Source organism: Aulonocara sp. 'chitande type north' Nkhata Bay, linkage group LG20 (genome assembly GCF_057382095.1).
Source record: "Aulonocara sp. 'chitande type north' Nkhata Bay isolate Kocher_YH1m ecotype deep benthic linkage group LG20, A_spYH_male_GT1.1, whole genome shotgun sequence".
Taxonomy (NCBI): Eukaryota; Metazoa; Chordata; class Actinopteri; order Cichliformes; family Cichlidae; genus Aulonocara; species Aulonocara sp. 'chitande type north' Nkhata Bay.
In genome coordinates this window covers 25673683-25696637 of record NC_141363.1, presented here as the reverse complement: position 1 = coordinate 25696637, position 22955 = coordinate 25673683, and the positions used below count along the sequence as shown (strand labels likewise).

Here is a 22955-nt window from a genome sequence, read left to right as displayed (position 1 = left end):
TTACTATCAGAAAAACTTTTCCTCTAAGAGGAAAGCACATGAGCAACAAATATGTTTTAAATATGATCTAGAGAAAAGAAGTTCTTCACATGAACCAGGGTAAATAAAAAGCATCTTGATTTGCAATGCAAAAAGGCTTTGCTCTTGTCTTTTGCTTTACAAACAAATCTGAGCTACTTTGAACGTCTGACTCCATAAGCAAAAATAAGATCTTAAGACAACTGAATGCCTGGAAAACAAATGCATATGTAAATAAGTTAGGGAAAATACAAAAATCAAAGGCACATAGCTCGGTAACTGCCTTCCATGCAATATCCAACCAAAGTCACATCTGTCACGCAATATCAAGAAAGTGCTTGTATAAGACCTGGTGCTGCGCAGGCGCTGGTCAGCTGGTAGCTGAAACTATGATGCATCTCTCATTCATTCGAATATGCAACATTGTACTGTTTAAAAATGGCAAATTATCTCTTTATACTACTTAGATGCAATCGGAATAAAGTAATAAATATTGAATTCACAAACCAAGCCCGTCCTGCATATCAGGGCTAAGACCGCACAAACAGTGCATCTCTCATATCCTCACATGTATCATCCAATGTTTTGGGTTAGGTTTAGTGTAAGCATAAAGACAGACTACAGTACTCTTATAGGAAACTAAAGAACCAAAAAAGCACTTGTCATTCATAAGGACCTGATCTTATCTGGAGATGCATCACTCGGTCACTTTCTTTATAGTCAGCTGTTTTTATAAAACAAACACTTCACTCTTTTCTGCTTTTTTTTATTGGTTACTCCTGTAAAAGTGACTTTTGGTTGATTAACAAAACATGACATTAAATACTCACAGTTGGTTATGGTGGATGAACCCAGATTACACCCTACTCTATTTAGTGTTTTTATTAATACTGTCATTTTTCAACCAATGCTAAAAATAACTACTAGCTGCAGGCCAAACTAAACCAAACCTGATACTCTGAAGAAGGATAATTTGAAATGAGCATCAATGCCTTGCATACTTACATTACAAGCAACCAACAGGGAGGATTTAAAAAATATCAATTAAGACAGACATATCCTATGATGCTCTGAAAATGTGCCGATCAAACAGACAGTGAATCATGACCAGGAGGAAAGAGCTGGATGACGGCTTCGGGGGGTTAAACAAAGGGCAGGTGAAGCGGTGACCTTTGACTGGCACTAACCCCAGGCAGGAAGGTGAAGAAGTTGTACTTCTGGTTGTTAATGACATTCCTGGGGTACCTCTGCTCCCTTTTTTCTGGGTGGCCGAGCCACACGGTGCGGGGACGGAAGTCACCCATGCCACAGCATCTCGACCACGGGCAGCACCTGAGAGGAGGAGGAGATGGAAGACACAAGTAACACTTCACATTTAATTCCAGTGTTTGATTCTGTAGTAAGGATGCAAAGACAAAGACTATTATGTGACGAAAAGACAATTAATATTTGGGAAGTATTTGAATTCACTCTCCACACCCTGAGAGAGCTGCATTGAGGTAACCCTAATGAATTTCCTCTCACATCTTCTTGTTAATGTGTTGCTTATTGTAGCCAAATCCCACAGCGCACACTGCACTGAGCTACAGACCCATGACCAAAGGTGTCTGGAAAGATCATGCCGTGAAAAATAAATATTAACTTTATCTTGGAAAAGCTGGTCACTCCCTTCAGACTAAGAAAACAAAGCATTTCGTAAAATCCAACGAACAGCTCAGTGGCTTTGCGATTAATAATTGAACCTAACTGTAAACAACATATTTGACTTTTATGGCAGATGACTCAAGTCTTAGATGCCAACAATATCCTGTCTGCCAGGCCTGACAAATTAAAAGAAAAACATCATAGCACCGTAGCAATAATTCAACAACCCTGCAGTGATAATATTTACGTCACTTGGAACCAAGTAGACCCCCTCATACTTGCAGACATAGAAAGAATAAACATGGAAAGCATAACACAGGCCATTAATCTGACTTTGGTGCAATGGCAATTCAAACCCACCCATCCAGACAATTTAAATTGTATTTGTTATGCAATACTGTGTTTCCTAATTAACTGTTTAGAGTAGTATCAGGCATATATAATGAGCAGTCATTATGCTAACCTGTGAAAAGTAGCTAAAACACCCAAGCTGACATATTCAAAATGTTCTCCCTTATGTTAATGAGTGTTACATGTACGTGTTATCAAAATACAGGTTAGTACTGTATATCAACTGATTATTTTTCTAATGCTTTTTAGTCTTTCTGTATAATTCTATATTTACATCAACCGTTAGAGTGGCTGTTTATTCACTAATAAATGGGACACCTAAATGTGGACTGTTATCAGCAATGAGATGACCTTTCCTGATGTCGGCTGCCATGTTTATCCGTTGTGCTGGATGAACTATGTGTCGGAACAAAGTTCAAAGATAGCGTGATGGAGAGATGAAAGACTTATATTAATTATTTTTTCTCATATTATTTTTTAACCTTTTTTCACAAATGGGGGAAACAAACAATCCGCCCAATCCCGAATTTTTAATACAAATTAAATGTGTAAGTGCTTTATACAGAGCTCTCCCACTCCATCAGTGTTTTTATAAAGATCACTTTAAAATATTGATATAAAGACCCACTCGACCTCCTGAGACACAGCACCGACTAGTTTGTTGATATCTTTAATTTAAAAAATTACTAAGGAGCTTTACAAAGAAAGTCATGATCCACCTTTGCTTAAATGCTCTAGATTATTTAGTTAATGGAAAACAACAAAATCTCTTTATGTAACATAATCTCAAAAACACAGAGCTCATAAACAACGAGAAGCAGATAGGCATAATGTTTTGGGCATCCACTGGAATGTGTGTGAATGTTAGACAGAAAGCAAATGAAACTAAAACCTCAATCATTTTACTTTATTACACCAAATCCAACGTATACGTGTTTCTTTGATATCATTAAAGACTTATGCAAGGCCCTCAAATGTCTTATTCAAGTGTGCTATACAAATAAACCCTCGCCTTGGCATGCCTCACTCTGTAGGAGGCAAAGAAAGTGCACTGGCTGCACTAATGGTCACTATATATCACACTGCCAGCTAGAAATCATACACCCATCATCCTTGTATATATGCAGGCCTTTATTTCTGCAACATCATAGCTCGTTCGAGGATCTTGAGTCTTTATAACAGGAGGTGACATCACCATGGCAGCCTGATCAGTCTGCTGGAAGCATTTCAGCACTGTGTCTCTCCACTTTCTCCATCATTATTTCTTAGGCCTGCCCCTTTTTGTGGTGGTCAAATAACACTACAGAGGATCACTTCGTCCGTATGTAAAAATTAGGGGCAGAATGTATTTAAATCAGGGCAGACAGCCTGAACTTAATGTCAGGCGAGCAAATATTGACAATGGGCGTTAATATGCACTTGCTACTGCAACCCCGGAACAAGGATGTGTCCGGCTAACATTAGCCGTTTCAAAGCTACAATGAATAGCTACATCATATTTATTAGTACATCTACGGGCTGCTCGTCCTTATGTTTCCCTCCGTACTGATATATTTTACCCAGAAAGCTGCTTAGCTGGTTTCTGAGACAATGTCGACGCGCTCCTGTAAACACTTTTAACCGCTACAGTGACAGCAGGAGATGCGACGAGCGAAGCACGTAAACAAATGGCTTCACAGTGATAATACCGAGCTGTATAACGCCCTTACCCATTTCTGTGTTTACTGTCGTGTCTTTTCGGTCGCCTCACGGGTTGTAGAGGGATATTGTCGGTCATTCCTGCAGCCCCTTGTCGCGGGTGGAAGCTGGAAGGAGTCCGCTTGGCTGTGGAGCTGCTGGGCGGAGGCTTCCCTGAGTGACAGCTGGGACAGTGCTACACCAAGCAAACCAATCTTCCACTGGAGTACTATACCACACTCGTGTCATTAATAATTACTTATTGTATTATTTTTTCAAATAAGGTGTTTTAGTTTTAATAGTATAGTACTAGTAATAGTATTTTTTTTTTCAATGGGGTGGCACAGGAAAGACCAAAAACGAACGAGACACAGTGAGGAGTACAGGAAATCCAGGACACATTACATTAGAAATAAATACAGTAAAAAATATATATATTTTAAAGAAAATCGAGAGAGACAAAAAATTTTAGCAAACAGTTAACAAGTGAAATTTGGCACTAAAAAGTTTAAATAGCTGAATTAAGTGTCATAGATTTTATTTGACATTAAAATAAACAAGCTGTTGAATTTCATACAGTATTTCTGGACTGTCTTGACTGAGGAGTCTTCTCTTTTTAATCAAAAATTATTGGCTTTATTATTAACTCTTCCAACCCCTTGTTTTTTCCTTTTTCATTATTTCTGTCATTTTTCTGACATGTTGATAGGACCATCTCAAGGACTGCTGCTCTGATACTCAGCTGTACAATATCTTTTACTTGATAAATGTTTATATGTTTATTAAAATGTTATCGTTTTAATTTCAATGCTACCTGATGACCGCAAAGCCTGCAGCAAAGCAGCCCCAAACCATGTTGTTCTCTCCACTGTGCTTTACAGTTGGGGTATGGTTTGGGTGACAGTAAGGCTTTTCTCCAAACACAGGTTTGTGCAGTTTTTATGACCCATATTTGCTAGCACTATTCTTATTCAGCATGGTTCTTAAGACTAGAAAGGAGTGGTAATGATTTGTTTTTCACTAATTTCAGCATCTTTCCAAAATACCCACAAACAATCTGAGTAGAAAGTGATGTGATCTGATAGACTGTAATGTGATTAACACATATCGCTCAATCCATCCATCTATGGCAGAAGGCCATTTCGCTGAGCCTGGTTCTAAGAGGTTTCTTCCTGTCAAAAGCGTTTCTCTGTATTATTGTAGGGTCTTTACCTTACAATAAAAACCACCTCGAGGCATCTGTTGTTGTGATTTGGCATTATGTAAATAAAACTGAATCGAACCCATCCATCCTTCCATCCAGGCGTCCAATATTAAAACACACCCCAGTGTAATGCAGTCAAATGGGCCAGTCATCAGCCTATTGGGGCATTTTTGAGCACATTAGAAGAGATCTCATAAGACTGTAAAGTGCTTATTTAAAAAGGCTTGAGCAAGGACAAAAGGGTAAACTTAAACGACTGTAGCAAATTGTAAAATTTGTATAATGAGTTTAACCTACAGCAATTAAATTTGCATCCCACAACTTTGACCTCAGCCTGTGACAGAGAAAGAGTCGATTGAAAAAATGATGCGAAAAGGCAGCCACTATGAAAGCATCTATCGTGCGTCATGTTTCAGATATACGCATAAAACATTGCACTATCTTTGTATCTTTTTGTTGTCTGTAATGCTGCTTCCTTAACCACAAAGCTTTTCCCAGCAGGTAGCTCTGCATGTTTTGATTTGGCAGATTTTTACACTAGATGTGCTTCCTGACACATCCCCAAAGGGATTTGTGTATCCTCAAACTGGGGAGCTTTTGCTTGGTAGGGTGAATGTGTAAACCACAACACTACAGAGCCATCTTTTTGTTAGCCCTTACAAAATCTAAAATGATATTGCATAAAAGGTACTATTAAAATGAGCTGACATGCAAACAACTCTCAACAAAGACATCTGACGGTTTTGATTGCCATTCTGTATTTTTGCATTACAGGTTTCTCTGTATATCTGCTCACTCTGTTTGCCTGGAACTACTTTGTATTCCATAGGGAGACTTATGCAAACTAATGGATCATTTCAAAATTCCTCAGGAAGAGGCCACTGTGCTGATTACCAAAAATGGACGATTGGATACCATGCTTCAGTTGGGGATGCAAATAGTTTTTCGTTGAGAATGCAAACTGGCAAAGGATTAATAGCTCCTGTTGGGAAATGAGAATTTAGAAAAAGAAAAGAAAATTTCCAGTAGTTATTGAAGGGTGAATTTATGTAAATAAGGGATTTTATGTACATTCAAACAAGCCTGTGTAGCCATAAATATTAGCCTAGAGGTCTGGCTAGCACAATGCTGTCTAGTCTTAAGGCTTTTTAAAAATGTATTTATTTATTTTCATCGCTAAAGTTCGATGATCTTTGAAGTAATGACAGGAGGAATGTTGAAAAAGTCACCCTGATTTTATTTTTCAAAAATCAGAAAACATTTATGTGAAGGAAACCTTTGGAAAAAAAAAAAAAAAGAAAAAAAAAAAAAAAGGAAGAAGAAATATTTACACTGTAAACGGATCAAACTGGCTCAACATTACTTGAACTGTAGAGACAACTTGAAAGCAGTTTCTGACATGGTTGCTAAAGAAAGGCACAACTTGGCAAATGCATATCAATAAGGAATGTACAGCAGGGACCTACAAAGCACTTGGACCATTCTGAGTTGTGTAAAGTGTCAGACATACATTCATTACTGTTCAACTCAGCAGGTTGAGAGTGAGAAATCTTATCGCATTATCGGAAAAACTAAACTAAACAATGTACCCAGAAACGTACAGAGCATTGCATTGAGTGTAAGGGGCATGTGGGACAACTAAAATCTAAGAGAGGTAGAACTTACCCCTAAACTCAAGCACTGTGTAATATAAATAAATTAATCATGCTACAAGTTGTATATTACCGTAAACAGCTGTTTGTTACAGGAAGGAAATACACATACAAATGTTGGCTTGACCTCTTCCCCTTTTAGCCAGTACAATTAAGCAGTGACGTAAATGTATCTATACAATGTAAATGAAACTAAAACCTTAAATAAAGTGCAGGCATGAGAACATTAAGCATGGGATAGCCTTCAGAGCTCAGCCAACAAAATTTTACTCCGTAGTTGTAGAAGTGGACTACGTGGGTGTAAAAAATGATTTTAGTAAGCTGACAAAGATGTGATATACATGCCATGTCACAACACAATATCTCAAGTCAAACAGCACCTTTGTTACAACCAGATGGTGCCATGAAATCAGACTAGGCACTTGGAAAAGGGTATAAGTTATTAACTACTGTATCCTGGCGCCAGTGCAACCAAAATTCAGCTATGACTGAACTGTTGCACTTTGAGAGATTTTTGCATTGCCCATTACATTAATCTGATCAGAACGCCTCTTCAATTACAGACAAGCTAATAACATTTACCACTACAAATATGTACAATATCATGTAACCTATGGCACACAACAGGAGGGGGAAGTAGTATGGACACATGTGGTCAAATACGTCATTATTTCTGACTCATCAGGCTGGCACGTTCAGGTTATTTTCCTATTAAAGTCAAAATCCTTCAAAAGTATCAAGGAGACAGTCTTGAATTAAAGCAGTTTCAAGTAAGTTATACATTCAATTTCTGGAGAGACAACAAAACAACTCACTGGGGAAAAAAAAAAAAAGGAAAAAAAAAAGAAAACAAATACCCGCATATATAATTACATGAAATAAAATACAACTACAGTAGTTTTTAGGGATGCACCAACTGGAATCATGAGCTTGGGATATTGTCATTCTCCTCCCTTTCTGTACCAGGGAACCAGAGAAATCTTTTTATAACTAAATTAATAAAGTTTTTCAGCGCTTCATCATGCCATCAAAGTTTATGCAACAATAGACAGACATTAATCGAAAGATCAGCAAGTCTTCTTTGTCAATGTCCTTGAAAAAAAATAAGCTGCTGTATTGATGCATCCCTAGCAGTTATACAGATTTGACTAGTAATAACATTTAAGAATCACTGAGATCAGGAGGAAAATAGCTGCAATAAAGTTAATTGGACATTTTTAACCAATTTAACAGCAAATCAACAAGGATTTCTCAGAATATTGATTGTACCTCAATAAAGAAGAGAGACATTCACAAAAGTGAATGTGTTTATTACCTGATGGATAAAGAAAGAAAGACAAAGGAAACTAATTAACTGCTATTTTGCCCTCTTCCATGAAATGTGGAAACTGTGATTTTGGCACACTGTCTGAGCCATTTTTCTCAATTTCAGCCATGGTGGCAGGCAAGCCTGAGTGGGATCCATCAATCTTCATGAGGCCTCCAGTGGAGCCAATCAGGGGCCCACCAGCAGGGCTCCCAGGGAGTGGGATGCCACCTCCCTGGATGACAGAAATTTCGTTGGTCTTCATGGTCAGGCCACCACTGAAGGTAGCAGTCGCATACTGGTTCCACAGAGATGGGTCAAAGTTCATCGGAGGAGCGACCAGCTCTTTGGGGGCCTGCATCATTTCTGGCATCATCTTTGCATCTGGGGTCATTGCAATCAACGCCATGGGATTATCTAGAGACAGACGCTGGCCACGCCTTGATGAGTTGTTCCACATGTGGGTGCCAATATGAACCTTAAAAAAAAAAACAAAAAACCAAAACACTTATTTTTCAGTACATCATCTATATACATGAACTCTAATGCCTAATTTAACCATTTCTCAGACAAGTGATGACTCACCTTTAGATTTCCCTTCGTTGTGAAAGCCCTGCCACAAATGTGGCAGGCGAAAGGCTTCTCTCCTGTATGTGTGCGCTCATGGATCTGCAGGGCACTGGCAGAGGAGAAGTTCTTGCCACAGACATGGCACACATGTGGTTTGGCTGATCGTCGTGGTGCAGGGGAGACTGAGGAGGGCATGGCTGTTCCCTGAGGCACATGGGAGCTGAACAACCCGTGAGGGCCCAGAGGATTCTCTGGGGGAACTTTCATCTCTAGACTGGCCAACGTTGGTGGTATCCTCATGAAAGGCATGTTACTGGAAGCTACTAATACAGAAAGATTGAAGATTAGGTCTACACATTCAAGATGACAGCATCTAATACACTTCACTCAACTTGTAAACTTACCATAGTCTCCATTTGAAAAAGACATGCCAGGCTCTTCCTTAATTGCTTTTGGGGTGAAGCTGCTGGAAGCTGTGAGGTCAAGTGCGCCACTTGACTCATCTTTAGCGTCACCTGACTCTGGTTTTGACCCGCTCTGGGGAAATTCATCAAGAGCAGGCTGAGGAGATTTGCCATTAAAGTTGTTAACTGGAGAAGAGGAGCGAAAAGACGCAGCCGAGTCTGAGATGGAGGGACTACGGCCGTTTTGATACTCCTGCTCTCTCTGAGCTGGTGGGGATTCTTTGGATGTTCCTTCACTTTCTGAAGTAGTGCTATTTTGTCGTTTCAGTGCAAGAGCATTGGAGAGATTCTTCAAAACATCTAGGCTGGACATTACAGGGGCTGCAAGCTTCTGTGGTTGCTCCTCAGCGGCAGATGGCAGGGAACTGGAGGAGTCATTTGCTGTCTTGTTAAGCTCTGGCTCTTGATCTTCCATGCTGGCTTCAAATCCGTTGGCGTCGATAGACTTCTCTTCTGGGAGAGAAGGCACAATTGCTTCTGCTGGTTCAAACTGGTTTTCTGGCATGGGGGTGTTGGGGATCTGCCCACCCATGTGCATGCGAATGTGCTGCTGTAGAACCACTGCATTTGTGAACTTTTTCTGGCAGATTGGGCATGAGTGTTGCATTTTAAGAGGAGTGCTAGCCCTGTGCACACCATAATGAGCCTTGAGATTACCCTTTGTGGTGAATGCGCGGCCACAGATTTTGCACTTGTACGGCCTTTCGCCAGTGTGTGTGCGATAATGCATTTTGAGTGAGCTCTGACAACTCAGTACCCTATGGCAGATCACACACTCATTGGGATCACCAGTCTTCTTCTCCAGTCCATCCACCATCTGCTGAAGTTTTGCTGTTCCAGAGCTTTGCTCCCCTAAGAGAGAATTACCATTCATGTGGTGCAATGCTCCAAGCATCTCTTTAGCATCTTTCTGGTTGGGCTCCAGGCCCACGTCTTGGCCATACACAGACGAAACATTTGGGGAGCCATTACTTGTTGATGGCGAGGGTCTCTGGGAAAATGGATCACCCCCAAAGCCATCAAATGTTTTAAACCCTGGCATGGATGATGGGCTGAAAACAGCCGCTGGGTGACTTAGCACAGGCTTCATTTCGGTTATGTTTGACTCATCCATGGGTACGGACATACCAAAGGGAATCCCACTGCTGGTCGGAATATTGTCAAGGTGCTCGGGTACAGGATGAGGATTCATGCTGATGTTGGGATATTTGTCTTTATGCCGCTGGAAATGCACTTTGAGGTTTCCCTTGGTTGTGAAACGGTTTCCGCAGATGTTACACTTGAAAGGCCTCTCCCCGGTGTGAGAACGCAAATGAATCTGGAGGGCACTGTCATTGCCAAAAGTCTTTCCACAGTATTTGCACTTGTGCTTGTATAGTGGGTCCCCACTCTTTGATTCCGGTGGGATGTTCAGCATCTTGGGCTTCACTTTTTTGGAGGCATCGATCCCTGCCTGGACTCCACTGAACACGCTAGGGAAACCCAGAACACCTGAAGACTGTGGCATGAGTACTGGTAAACGTCCGGCTAGATCTGGAGCACCCTTTAAAAGGTCTGTGTTTGATGTCATCGAGCCCATTCCTGCATTCAGAGCAGGAGACATGCCAGTGGGTAGAGGTAGTTTACCTTGCTTTAGTTTCTCCATGGAAAGGCTCTGACTGCCGGTTCTTTTTCCTATCAGTGCTGCTGCAGCAGACAGTTGCTGAGAGAGATGTGCACCAAGGGCTCTCAGAGGATCCATTGTTGACTCTACTGATGATTGGAGACTCTGTGGGACCATCATGGCTATTTGGATTCTGATCTGTTCGGTGAGCTGGATTTGCTGTAGCTGTTGCTGCTGGAGGCACACTAGCTGTTCCAGGATTACTGGAATGGCCTGCATGGCATCCTGTGAAGTCTGAGAAGTGTTTGAAGGAATTTGGGAAACAGCCACTTTAGTGTCAGCCATGGTTTCAAGAGTAACATTTGAATCTTGCCTTTTCGGGGAGGGTTGGAAAGTCATCACAGGACTAGCAGACATCTCTCCCCGATCCTGGTGTCTGGAATCATCTGCATTTGCACTGGACTCCTCCTCCAATCTTTCCAGCTGGTCTGTGTTGGCACGCGATGGAGAATGATTGCTGGAGTGGCCGTCTTCGTGATCACTGGCAAGGCCTTCAGAAGAACCCTGTGAATATTTCTCAGGCTCGTCACTGCCGTCTCCATCTTTCATGATGACCACTTGCTGACTTTTTGTGCAATTTTTCTCATGTTCAAGAAATTCTTCTTCGTCGAAGAATTCAGCACAGCACTTGGTGCACACTCTGGTTTCATCCATTCTGAACCTCTTTACTTCATTTCCAATCTCCTCAGCGGAATCACCTTGATGAATCCCTTCAACGAGAGAATAAAATATTTACATTAATACTTCTCATACAATTACAACCATGTTCGTCAAATCAAATAATGTAATTCCTGTAACACATTAAAGGCTACAATGTTTTGTTCATTTGTCAAGATCTGAGATTTTGCTGATTTGGTGTAATGTACTTATTCACTGGCTCACACCATCACATCTAAAAGGGTCCCCCCCCCGTTTTGTCCACTCTCTCTAGGTAACTGCACCAGGCTGTAAAAATTGTGAATTGCTCTATTGTCCAAAGGGCCTGTAGAGGGCAATCATTTATCTTTGGCTACCTAGAACAATGTCCACAGAAACAAAGAGCTACAGATTGAGTATCAAGTTACACTCAAGTTAGATTCTGAAAGAAAAAAAGAAAAAAAAAAAGACCCCCCCCCCCACCACCACCAAAAAACACACACAAAAAAGGAAACACCTTACACTAAACTAACCCCAGAAACAATAGAAACAATTTCTCTAAATTGCAGGTTTTATATTGTATAAATGAGAATGGCTCAAACACAAGACAGCTTTACATTTATTAAAACACTTCCCAAGCATTTTTCAGTCTTTTGAAAGATTGATAAGTGCTCCAAGTGAGCATTTTAATTTGTGTGCTAACCAGAGACCATTTCACAACTGGGTGTATTGTTAAATGCTAATGCCTGGAAGAATGGGGGGTAGACCACCTGTTTGCATTTGCCCAAGGAATCTGCTGGACTTGTTAATTGCTCACCAGGCGGCACTGAGGCGGTGTCACGAAAAATTTGCAAACAGCATTACATTCTGATCCATGAGGAAGCGCTAACTATGGCTCTGCAACACTGTTAACGTCGACTGGAAAAGCACCCATGATGCAGCTTAGCAGCATTTAAAACTAAAGAAAAAAAAAGTCCTTATCAGAGCGGATCCATCATTAGATAACTACAGGACGCAGCACACTCGCTCGCCACTTGACGGCGCATGAGCCTCCTGTGATCACCTTTGGTGGACAACATGAGGAGGTCAGAGATAACCGTTCAGCTTATGCGGGCTGAATAAGATTCATGCATAACCTTTTGGCATTTTATGCTCTACAGTTCATGAAAAAAAGGAAAACTTGTCATCCCAAGTTTTCTAATTATGAGGGCTACAGCGGCGCTGAAGTTTGCTTATGGCAACACCAAAACGCACCCCCACCCAGTCTCCACAAAAAGGCCACTGCTCCATCCCCCACCTCTCCACATATGTACGAAAGGAAACAGTCATGCATTAAACTGGGGGATTTATTGCCTTTAGGTCGGCTTACTACAGAGTCATATTTCATACAGTTTTGGGTACCTTTGTCTGAAACTTCCAACTGAGGCGCAGATTTGCAAATAAACTCTCGCCAGATTACACAATTATTAATTACAAGGGGCAGAAAGTACGGATAATTATAATTACAGCAGAATAAACTGTAACGATACCTATGGGAATCCGGCACAAAGAGTCAAAGGTACTGCGCAAAATCTAAAAAAGCCGATTCAAATTTAACAGTAAAACCAGCTCGCAATACGTGAATGAAATAAAGTTACACGACAGGCATCCTGACCAAATTAGGTAATTATTCTAAATGTAAAAAGCGTAAACAATCCAAAATGTAGCAACGTGCCCTTCAATGAATCAACAAAAAGTTCAAAGTACTTTACCGTCTTTAATTTAGTCCGCGAAACAACCTCAATTCATTCATTAGAATCAAACCGTCAATATAAACAACGAAACAAGACAAAACAGAGCCAAGAATAAACGATGCTTTTCGGCTTTTACCAAAAAAGAGAGAGACAGAAAGCTTACAATGTTTCAATTTAAAAGAGCCCCTCGTGGAGCACCTGATTTCTAAATGTGTCGCTTCTCGACCGAAGTTTTAGCCCCGGTCAGTTGAGAGGGACAGCAACAGGTCAAAGTGCGAGGAGGACAATGTAAAAGCAGCCCCTCTCCACACTTTTAAATAAAATGTCGATACTGTGTCATTCCTACATGTTAACTTTTCTTGCCAACAAGCTCATCTTTTTGCGTAAACTTACCATTTTCCATCGATCCGGGCTCGTCGGAGTTGATGTGCTGCGGTTTGGCTTGCTTGCGCCGCGACATGGTGCGACCATCAGGAGCAAAGAGTTACAGACAAATTTCCTCCCCTTCTTCAACAGATTCTTCGGCTCGGAAAATTAACCCCTGAAGTAGAAATGCGCATGTCAACGTAATTATTATTATCAATAATGCATTGCGATTTATCACGGTCCCCTGACAGCTGATTGGCTCTGATCCAAGCGCTCACACATTATTTAAATGCGCTCCCTATTGATGAGCGGAGCAGAGTGCCAGAAGGGGGCGGGAGGAGCCATGCTAGTGGATGGCGCTCTGGATGGAGGCAGGGTTAATAACACCCAACTTATAGTACTTTTCCTTGTTCAGGAAAACTATATTTTGCCTGCCACAGAAAGACAAAGGCGACCGAGAGTTCAGCCAAATATTGTTTCTTTGACTTTAAACTCAAAGCAGCGAAATTTAATGATCCGATCCTACTTTATGCCATTTATTTTCATTAAAGCAACTTATTGTTTATGGGTTTTTGGCCATCCCTTTCCAGGAAACTCCACATATTTTACATACAGCGTTTTGTATCCAATAGCATCACTGTAGACTAAGTAGGATGTTCCTACAGGGAAATATGGCAAAATAGTTCTACAGAAAGTCAGTTTATGCTCATCAAAACATAGGCTATAACCATGTACATGCACATATGTGCCCCTCCCTTTAATCTTTTTAAAAAAAGAATATTGTGCACTAGTAAATGTTGATCTCCTAAATATGAAACGTTAGAGTAGTTTTGTCTCAAGGATGTACACTAATGGAGGGAACACAGTCATCTAAGGATACCGTTGAGCCATAACAGGAAACAGAGTCAAACATGAAATGAAAACAACGTCTTGTTGGTTATATTTGAATGAATGAGAAAGCCAAACGGTCAAGCTCCCCCACTACGCAACTCTTTTTTCAAAATAGCTCAAAATGTGTGGTTTTGCATTGAAGGAGCTGGTCAATAAATTATTGTGATGCTAGGTGATGTCCCTAACTGCTGTGTGGTTAACCATTTGCAGTGGTGTATTATTTATTAAAGAGGCTGAATCTGTCACTGTATTTCCTGCTGCTGTACTCGCCATAATAATGTTGTTTTGTCAGGGGGGAAAATCAAAATAAAGAAAAAAAAAAAACAAGGGTTCTGTTATGGGATCAGGATGATGCTGGAATGACTCTGTTGGTCCTGCTTCACATTGGCATTCACATTGTTGGCACAGTCGGTGTGCCGAAAAAACATTCCAGGAAGTTCACTACACATCACAAAGGAGAATTTACAAAGGGGGAACCTTTATTAATGCAGAGCACAGTGATCACCTCCTGCATGTTTATAGCTCACCACACAACAGCAGTCACCCACAGATTTCTAAAGGGTGCTATATGTTCCGGTGGAAACACACAGTCTTGCTGCAGACTGTGTGTGGGGCAAAGTATAGGAATAGCAGAATATGGTTGTAGTGTAACCTTGGAGTTCTATTTGTAGGTCTTTTTCGCAGATTAACTCATGCAGACATTAATTGGTATACCAAGGGCATACTAAAGTGTTGCTTTCATAGAGGACAGTGAAGGTCACTGTAGTTTGACAAAAGTGTATTTTGGGTAAAATTATGCATGTTGACAGGAAAAGAAGCAACAGGCATACAGATATAAAGCTTGTAAAGGGATTAAACTGTTCGTGGAAGCACAATTGACACATAAATGCAGATCTTGTAGTCTATTAGGCAAGTTAGGGCAAGTGTGTTCATGCTTCATAGATTGAGGCTTGAACGTTAAAGTTTTAAGAAAAGCAAAAAACAAAAGTATAAACCGCAACACTGTAGTTAAGGCTGGTTTTCATGCAACTTCCTATGTGAAAATCAGATCAGCTTGCACTGTATCCTTTCAATTTTTTATTTATTTATACAAAACATGTTTTTGACCCTGATAAGTTCAGGAAACATTTTTAATTTGGATTTTCCTTTTAACAAGTAGCTCCACGCATGAAAGAGTGATTGATACTAGGAGAAAGCGCTGATGTTCATTTAAGAAAATATCATTTAAATGACCTACAGACAGGAGTATGCAAAGTTTCAGTAACTCTTGGTGATACTGGCCTTTCTACCATTCTCTATCACTCTAAAATGCCTCAGTAAGTGTTATATAATGCCACAGCTGATAAGTGTGAGACAAAGACACAGCATTATATTCAAATAAACAAATGTCCTTTAAGGGACTTGCTGAAGGTGAAAAAGAGGGGAGTGTTGTCTAGACAGTTTATAGCCCCAATAAGAAACCATACTTCAATACGCTCTTCTTCAACATTCAATCTATACAACTTAAACTGTGCACAGTTGTAAAATTTGGAAAAATGGCTGACTGCTTGGAAAAAAGTTCCATAAGTAAATAATCATAATTAAATATACCAGCGAATTAAACTAAAAACTGTTTTCTATTCGACACACATTCTTGCTTTGTATAATGTAATACACCATTGAGACATATAGATTCAATGGCCTTGTGTTGAGGTTAGACGCATTTGTTGGTGCCTGAAATCTATAGTGATCATTTTGCACTGTTCAGTTTCAGTTATGTAATTTTTGAGAAAAGAGAAACAGCAGTAGAAGAGGCAGCGAACGCAGAAAGCAAACCTAATACTGTGTCCTTGACCAGGTCATGTATCTGACAATAGTATATCTACACTGGTGACAGAAGGTCTCATAAACGGCCAACAAGGCAGCTTGAAAACAGCCTCAGGACAGTAACTACTGAGTTATTATTTTCTATATCCTGGCCTAATTTTCACCCCCTCCTTGTCTTTTCACAAGAGAGTGCTGTGGGATAGAGAGACTTTAAGTTTCTCAGATGTGTCACTCGATGAGCTTTACGACGACCTTGCAGCGGACAAACAATAACAGCCTGACACTTGCTCAGGAATTGTGAATTGAACATGTGTTTTTTAGGACTCAGTAAAAGATGAAAGGCACAGAGCAATCGGGGAAGGGTGAGCCATTTCACCTCAGTGTGACAATCAGTGCTGCTGTCAAAACAAGCAGATTTGTTTTTTAGCTTTATTTCTGGAAAACCTTTACTCTTCCTTGCTGTCAAATAAAGTGATATAAACAGAATCTTGCAGAGTTTGAAGAAAACACACCACGTTTGGCTTTTTTCTATATATTCAAGTCTAAAATAAAAGGTAGAGGTTATATTATTTTGTAAAATTGTGCATTCTTGTGATAAAACCTAAAGGCTCATAGCACATAAAAGCTACTACGCAGTATCATTAGCTATGAATCTCTTTGACATGACCCTCATCAACACTCTTGATGACATTTGAGTGTCATTCCCGAGCTCCTTGATCAAATCACCGACATTACACGTGTTAGATTGCAAATAATTAACTGTCTACTGGAGAAGCAAAAGGGAAAAATGGCATTTTTGTTCTATGTAAAGACCTAAAAAAACACCATGCCAGGCTGTCTGACCCTTTTAGATGTTTTCTCACCAGCAGGACACCACAAATAGTCTTTTAATGGTTGACTAGCTTCTTGCTCACTGACATCAGGATTTCTTATGAGTGTATTTCCCAGATCCTGTTTTATTATTTTATCCTTTGATGGCTTTCTTCAGGTGCCCCTTAAAACATTTCCTCCCTTGTAGTCATAAATAACGTCATTAAATTTACACAAAGGACAAAGGGGAATAGTTTTTTTTTTTCATGCAAGACTTGAGTCCCATGGAAAGGGTAAGCAACGCTGAGGATAGGAAAAGAAAATGAAAACAGTTTGGGTGACCTTTTTTGTTACTTAGGTCCAGTGATTTCCCCCTTCATATTTGTCATATCAGAACGTGAGCGCTGCTTGAAGGCAATCAATGTGCCTTTTCTTAAGACTATACAGTCATTTTCCCTGCCACTGTTGATTTTCAATCACCTAAACATGGCATTATCTAGAAAATACAAGTATAGTGGCTCTCTGCAATTACTATAGTGTCCGACTGTTTTCGTTATTGATCAGCAAACACCCTTTGCAATGTCCTCCTTTTCATGAACGTGTATTTTGTTCTTTTGTTTGGTAGCATCGGCCTAGAATAGAGGCTGAGGGCACTGAGGTGAAAGGTATTGGATGTTTGCTGGCTGTGCCAATATTGTTTTTCCCGGTGAATGTTTCTGTTTATGTAGAGCCTATTAGATAAACCAGCTGACTAATTTTCTTCATAGATGTAGATGGGTTGTCTCTAATAATTTCTTTCTTTTTAAAAAAAAACAACAACAACAACAACAACTTGTCTCTCTATTTAAAAATGGACTGCACGTTTTGTTACCCTTCTTGGAAATTTGACCTTCACTGTGCAGAACATTGTACGTGCAGAGCTGGATGCTAAAAGGCTCTTTTAACATTTGTTTGCTGAAGGGGGAAATTTTTCTCTGTCATCGTCGTAAATGTGAAGTTAAGTCCAGGTTCAGTCCAGGTCCAACATGCAGCCTGCAGTGTGGAAACCTGACATTTCCAGTGGACATGTGAACCTTTCAGAGAAACAGGACCCATCTGTGTGCATTTAGTGCAATAAAAGCAGTTAAGCTTTTTAAACAAAGAATGTTTACTTATTTGTGCATTCTGCATTCTTCATGGGCCACTGAGTGTGAGTCTAGCTTTTTTTTCTAAGAGGTGTCTTAATTATTTTGGGATATATAAAATATATCATTTCAAATAAAATTTCAAATATATACCATTTCAAGTAAATATAAAAAAAAAACCATTTCATCGAGGGTACTTGATTATAAAATGTTAAAATTTAACAAACGCGTTTCCATGTAAAGAGTTTAACCGGAAATTGTTATGACACCTGGGTGGAACAGGAAGTATAAAAAAACTCTTTAAACTAGATCTGTGTCTTCAGAGATAGCGAGATGAGTGCTTATTTGTCTCACACCACTGACTGAGAGGATGGGGGGTAGGGGCCTGAGGAGATTATGTGCTACAGCATTCCACAAACAACTTCTACTCTGCTCGTGAATTCTTTGATTTTAGCTTTCGGGTGTAGTTTCTGCCCAAACTGAAGTAACTGTTTCGGCACACAATTTTAAACAATTTCAGGCGCTGACATCACAAAATGAGTCAGTGTTGGTTTTATTTGTTAAGTCCTGGTCTACAGTGATGGCAACAGTTTAATATCCAGCTCAACTCTGAGTGTGGGATCTGTGTGAATGTGTGTGTCTGTGGCACAGGGGCTAGCGGGTGAGGGGAGAGATCAGTGGCCCACACATGGCTGTAATTTAATGGAGAATTGCCCAGTGGTTCCTGTGCAGATGTAAACACAGCAATAGTCAGGCTTTTGTTATTGCATGACTATGACAACTGCCTTCATCAATAAACAATAGAGTGTTGGGGGAAACAAGGGCTCACTGTATGAATAGAACCCCACTGTGTCCACTTCTCACTCTCGTTTTTTTTTAGTTAGAGCCACAATAAAGAAGTCTGTGCAATAATAAGATTCGATACCTGAATTTACACATTAAAGAAGTTAATGCACAACCACAGATATATCATTTTTAAGACGCTGTTTAAGAAAATAAAGATGTCAGGGAGAAAAGCATTACAATAAGGCACTCTTAATTTACAAATCTTGATGGGATTATCTAAAGGAATTATAGTTTGGGGGATGAGGAGGTGAAACTTAAAGAATCTGCGACACAATAAACAAAGAGATAGGGAGAGCTGGGCAGTCCACATCAAGCTGTGAGTCAACAGGGGGCCAATCATTCAAATCTGAGATGCAATCTGGGTCAGGGCCATAAAGATTTACAGGGTGGGAAGTGGTGAGCAGAGGGGCTGCAGGATATCAGTCCTCTCGCACTTCTAATTAGCTTATGAGAATATAATGGTTATACAGCAGTACAGCGCACCATCCAAATTTGGTTATATATGTTCATTTAAGTTAATGAATAATCACTCTCAAGCGGCGGGATGAAAGGGAAAACTATGTACAAATAATTTAATTCTAACATTTCTCTTATTGTGTTCTTTTGGAAGATCACATTGTTTTCAGTGTCACCTGAAGACGAAACTAACTCAGCTGGTTCATGGGGGATGAGAACATGTATGGTATGGTGCCAATGAAACATTAATGACTGTAACACGTCTTTGTGTGTCAGCAATGATATCATGGGGACACACATGCTCAGTTTTTGCAAAAAAGCAGAAAGTCTATCTGGAATTTCTTATTGAACATATAAAATCATATTAACCTAAAACTGCTTAAATATGAGAAGACAAAAGTGAGTGTTGCCATAATGCTGACATTGTCAGACATGGATTTTTTTTTTTAAATATCTGGGAATAAACCTTTAATTTTTGCATTACTAGTGGCAATGCAACCAGATCTAAAAATAAATAAATAAGTAAATTATTAAATGCAAATTAAGTGGTAGATTTACCATCAGCTGAAAGCACTCTAAAGGGCCCTTGGGAATCGAAAGGGTAAATCTTTTCTAAATACAAAAGAAACTGGCAGCCTATAGCACTTGACAGTGAATGCGGTGGCCCACAGACTTTAAAACACCTGGTGGGCTTTGAGTCTCTGGGTGGAGGTTTACAGTGGCTGCAGACAAAGACAGCCGTGGACCTGACGTACCAGATGTACTGACGGCTTTTTGTGAGCACTGAATGAAACTGTTTATCCCCTCGGCTTCTGCCTATTGTATTCAATAGTATTTACTTGGGGGCACTTAAAACAAAAAATCTATTCGCATTTCCTGTAAGACGAGCAGCCTAAATATCATAGTTCTTATTACTGTGTGCTCATAAAAACTTATTAGAAGTATCTTCCTCTTGTCCCATGCAGGCTTACATGTTGAATAGCACTCTGATTAAAAAATTACAATAAAAAATAATTGAATAAGACTGCTAATTCTCATTCTTGTGAATACAGTTTAAAAAAATCAGATCTCATACTACCACAAGTACTGCACAGGAACATGGATAAGGGTGCATTATGGTTGTTATAGCAACCACAGAAATGGCTTTTCTGCTGAACAATAGTCAGATGGGTCTTTGGGGAGGCCCAGTGGCAACTCCCCCCCTCCACACCCACATCTGCCGCCCTCACATAGAGACTTATGGGATGTTCTGCTGATTATTTTCTGTCCTGCTTCCCCCTTTCAAAACTGACAGGCTGAGAGAAAGAGAATAAAATTAGGAATTCTGCCAACATCTGTGGAGGGGCTGTGGTGTGGTAAGCTCTGCTGTGACAGTTTAGATAGAAAGTTTGAAAAAAAAAAAAGAAACATTTGGAGAGTGTGCTGAATTCATTCGAGTCAGTGGAGTTGAAAGGTGTGTGACAAATGGTCTTATGAGCTTTGCAAGGTTTATAATGGCAAACAATTTAGAGGAAGAGTCAGTAACAGGCATCTGAAAAGGGCTGTGAATAATAACTTTGCATAGGATCCAGGATAAAATGCAGGACATAGGTCACGGTATCTATTATTCTCAGACTGAATGTATACATTTTATGGTACAATTACTTTTTAATGTTTCCTCTAGCAAAAACAATGAATTCGAGGGATGTAAACAGCCTCACTCTCTCCTGTAATATAAGGAATTGTTTGAAGTATAGAGAGAAAAGGGGTGGGGTTACTCTTTAACAAGCAAAACTGTAAATTAAAAGCTGGATAGAAAGGAGAAAACCCTATAGTGCCTTTGTCTTTTGATTTCTAGACAGCAGCCTTGGAAGAATTGGATCGAAGCCACCTGCGTGTCTGCAAAGACACCATGCAGACCGAATACAGTGCTTAGTAGAGTCACATAAAAGATCCCAAAGCTGGTGACTCCTAATATAAATAAAACTCCCAAATCTAAAAACAGGATTTATTATTAACAGGGCTTATTAAGCTCTCGACATCAGTTTTATTTATTTTTTCCACGAATTATTGACAAAATTTTCTCAAGCTGCATTCCAACCTTTGCAGCGTATCACACTAATTACTTTATTGATTCATACAAATACAACTTAAAAGGAGGGGAAAACGATAAAATTCAGCTAGAGCACATGAAAGTGGATTTTTCTTTCAGAACAAACATTCAATAGATGTTTTAAAAAGAAACTCTCTGCAATGAAGCACTCAAACTTGCATTGCTTGTTTGAATCCCTGCCCTATCCAGTTAACTACTGATAAATAAGTGCTTTCTCTCAGGTATGCTTCTATTTAGCATTTACATGCACACACACACACACACACATGCAAGCACAGATAAACAGAAAGTAATCTTGTCGTCATCATAGGTAGTGACCAATGATGCATTTACAGGCAGGAAAAGAAGGCAAAAGAAAGACTTTAGACTTCCCCCGCATCCATATTGATTAAACAAATTTGCCACAAATCATTTTACAAATGCCCAGCGGGGGGCTATAGAAGTTGGTGGAAATACCCCATTCATGCTCCGTCCTCCCCGCAGGGCTGGAACCTCGACTCTTGGCTCGTTTAAGCGTGCTGACAGTCTCTGATCCTCTGGCCATCTGCGGGGTGGGCTGGTCAGCGCCGAGGGGTCTTTGTGTTCTAAACTTTAGGAGATTTAACAGTGAAACTAGGAGAAAAAAAACCTCTTAAGGTGAAGGATCCCCCCCATAAATCTGGTTTCTAGCTCATTTGCAAGACACACAAATCAAACTGTGAAGTCAAAATGGCGAAGAACTAAACTGAAAGGACGCCTAAGTGAAAAACGTCTGTATGGTGAACAGTTTCAGTCAAACTTTAAGTGATTTTTTTCCCACTGTAGCTGGAAAACAAGTGGCATTCTCTGCAGCACATGGCACATGCCTGTTGTGCTCTTTCAGTGACTCATACAAATTTGGAAAAAGATTAGCCCCGCCTCCCTACCCCCCACCACCACCACGCTTCTCTTTGTGAATGAAAATGGGAGGAGACAGCTTATGTGGAATCTATGTAAGAATGACTATTTTTGAATGCAGGTGGGTGTGTACATGTGCTGAGTTGTTGTCTGACAGAGGAAAATAACCAAAACTGCTTCGATTTTCTTCTGTTTGCAGCGGCTGCTTTTCAGCTGTTGTCATTGTTATTGACTACTTGATTTTAGCTTTTTGATAATGCAAAATTAACACAAAGAGGCAGGATACAATGCAAAGTAATGCAGCACTGTGATTTGACCTGCCTGATGAAAACCCTCTAAAGAAACTTTTATCATTCACACTCTCCAGGTCCTCCAAATGTTGAAGTAAACATCAGCAGTCCTCAGTGTGGCTGTTCTGTGTAAAGAGGCCATTCCTCCTCTTCTTATAACCTCAAACACATGGTAAGCTCCTATTATTTTAACTGCTTCCAGTTACTTTAGATCTCACTCGACCCCTGAGTGCAATCAAGGGAAGGTATGGCCACATTAAAACAACCAGGCAAACCACAGCTTAGGTTACCCTTGTTATAAAAATTTATAACATAAATGATTCATTAGTGATGTTAATTCATAAATAATTCATCTTGAATCTGGGAACAATTGTGAATGCTTATATATAAATCCTTCAAATTATATTTTAATTGAATATACATGACTAATCTGGTCTCAGATCTATTTTAAAACTCCTGTTTTTTTTTTCTTACTAATCA

The 22955-nt window shown here is 39.9% G+C and overlaps 2 protein-coding genes across 4 annotated transcripts in view; both read right to left on the bottom strand.

Annotated features, from left to right (window-relative positions):
- Positions 1 to 3882, bottom strand: part of atp9a (ATPase phospholipid transporting 9A) — a 34925-nt gene extending 31043 nt beyond the window's left edge. The window contains exons 1-2 of the mRNA XM_086277008.1: positions 3723 to 3882; positions 1206 to 1350 (exon numbers count right to left, since the gene is read on the bottom strand). Of these exons, the coding sequence (XP_086133134.1) occupies positions 1206 to 1350; positions 3723 to 3790 (213 nt within the window). The 5' untranslated portion in view covers positions 3791 to 3882. The remainder of the gene's footprint in view (positions 1 to 1205; positions 1351 to 3722) is intronic.
- A 2155-nt stretch (positions 3883 to 6037) lies between these two features.
- Positions 6038 to 21942, bottom strand: sall4 (spalt-like transcription factor 4). Of its 3 annotated transcripts, XM_086278057.1 has the most exons (5): positions 21766 to 21942; positions 13312 to 13459; positions 8827 to 11259; positions 8438 to 8745; positions 6038 to 8330 (listed from the first exon to the last, which is right to left on the bottom strand). In XM_086278057.1, exons 2-5 carry the CDS (start codon positions 13376 to 13378, stop codon positions 7893 to 7895), a joined length of 3246 nt encoding a protein of 1081 aa, XP_086134183.1. In that variant the 5' UTR covers positions 13379 to 13459; positions 21766 to 21942; the 3' UTR covers positions 6038 to 7892. The 3 variants fall into 3 exon arrangements, with proteins under 3 accessions (XP_086134183.1, XP_086134182.1, XP_086134184.1); XM_086278056.1 differs by lacking the exon at positions 21766 to 21942 and having other exon boundaries at positions 13312 to 14632; XM_086278058.1 differs by lacking the exon at positions 21766 to 21942 and having other exon boundaries at positions 8438 to 8742; positions 13312 to 14632.
- Between the last annotated feature and the right edge of the window lie 1013 nt (positions 21943 to 22955).

Bases quoted from the DNA above. Each gene is read 5' to 3' on its own strand.
- sall4 (XM_086278057.1), bottom strand. From the start codon at position 13,378: ATGTCGCGGCGCAAGCAAGCCAAACCGCAGCACATCAACTCCGACGAG. The intron at 11,260-13,311 runs GTAAGTTTACGC...CTCTCGTTGAAG, and splicing joins GCCCGGATCGATGGAAAATG to GGATTCATCAAGGTGATTCC. The intron at 8,331-8,437 runs GTGAGTCATCAC...TTTTTTTTTAAG, and splicing joins CAACGAAGGGAAATCTAAAG to GTTCATATTGGCACCCACAT.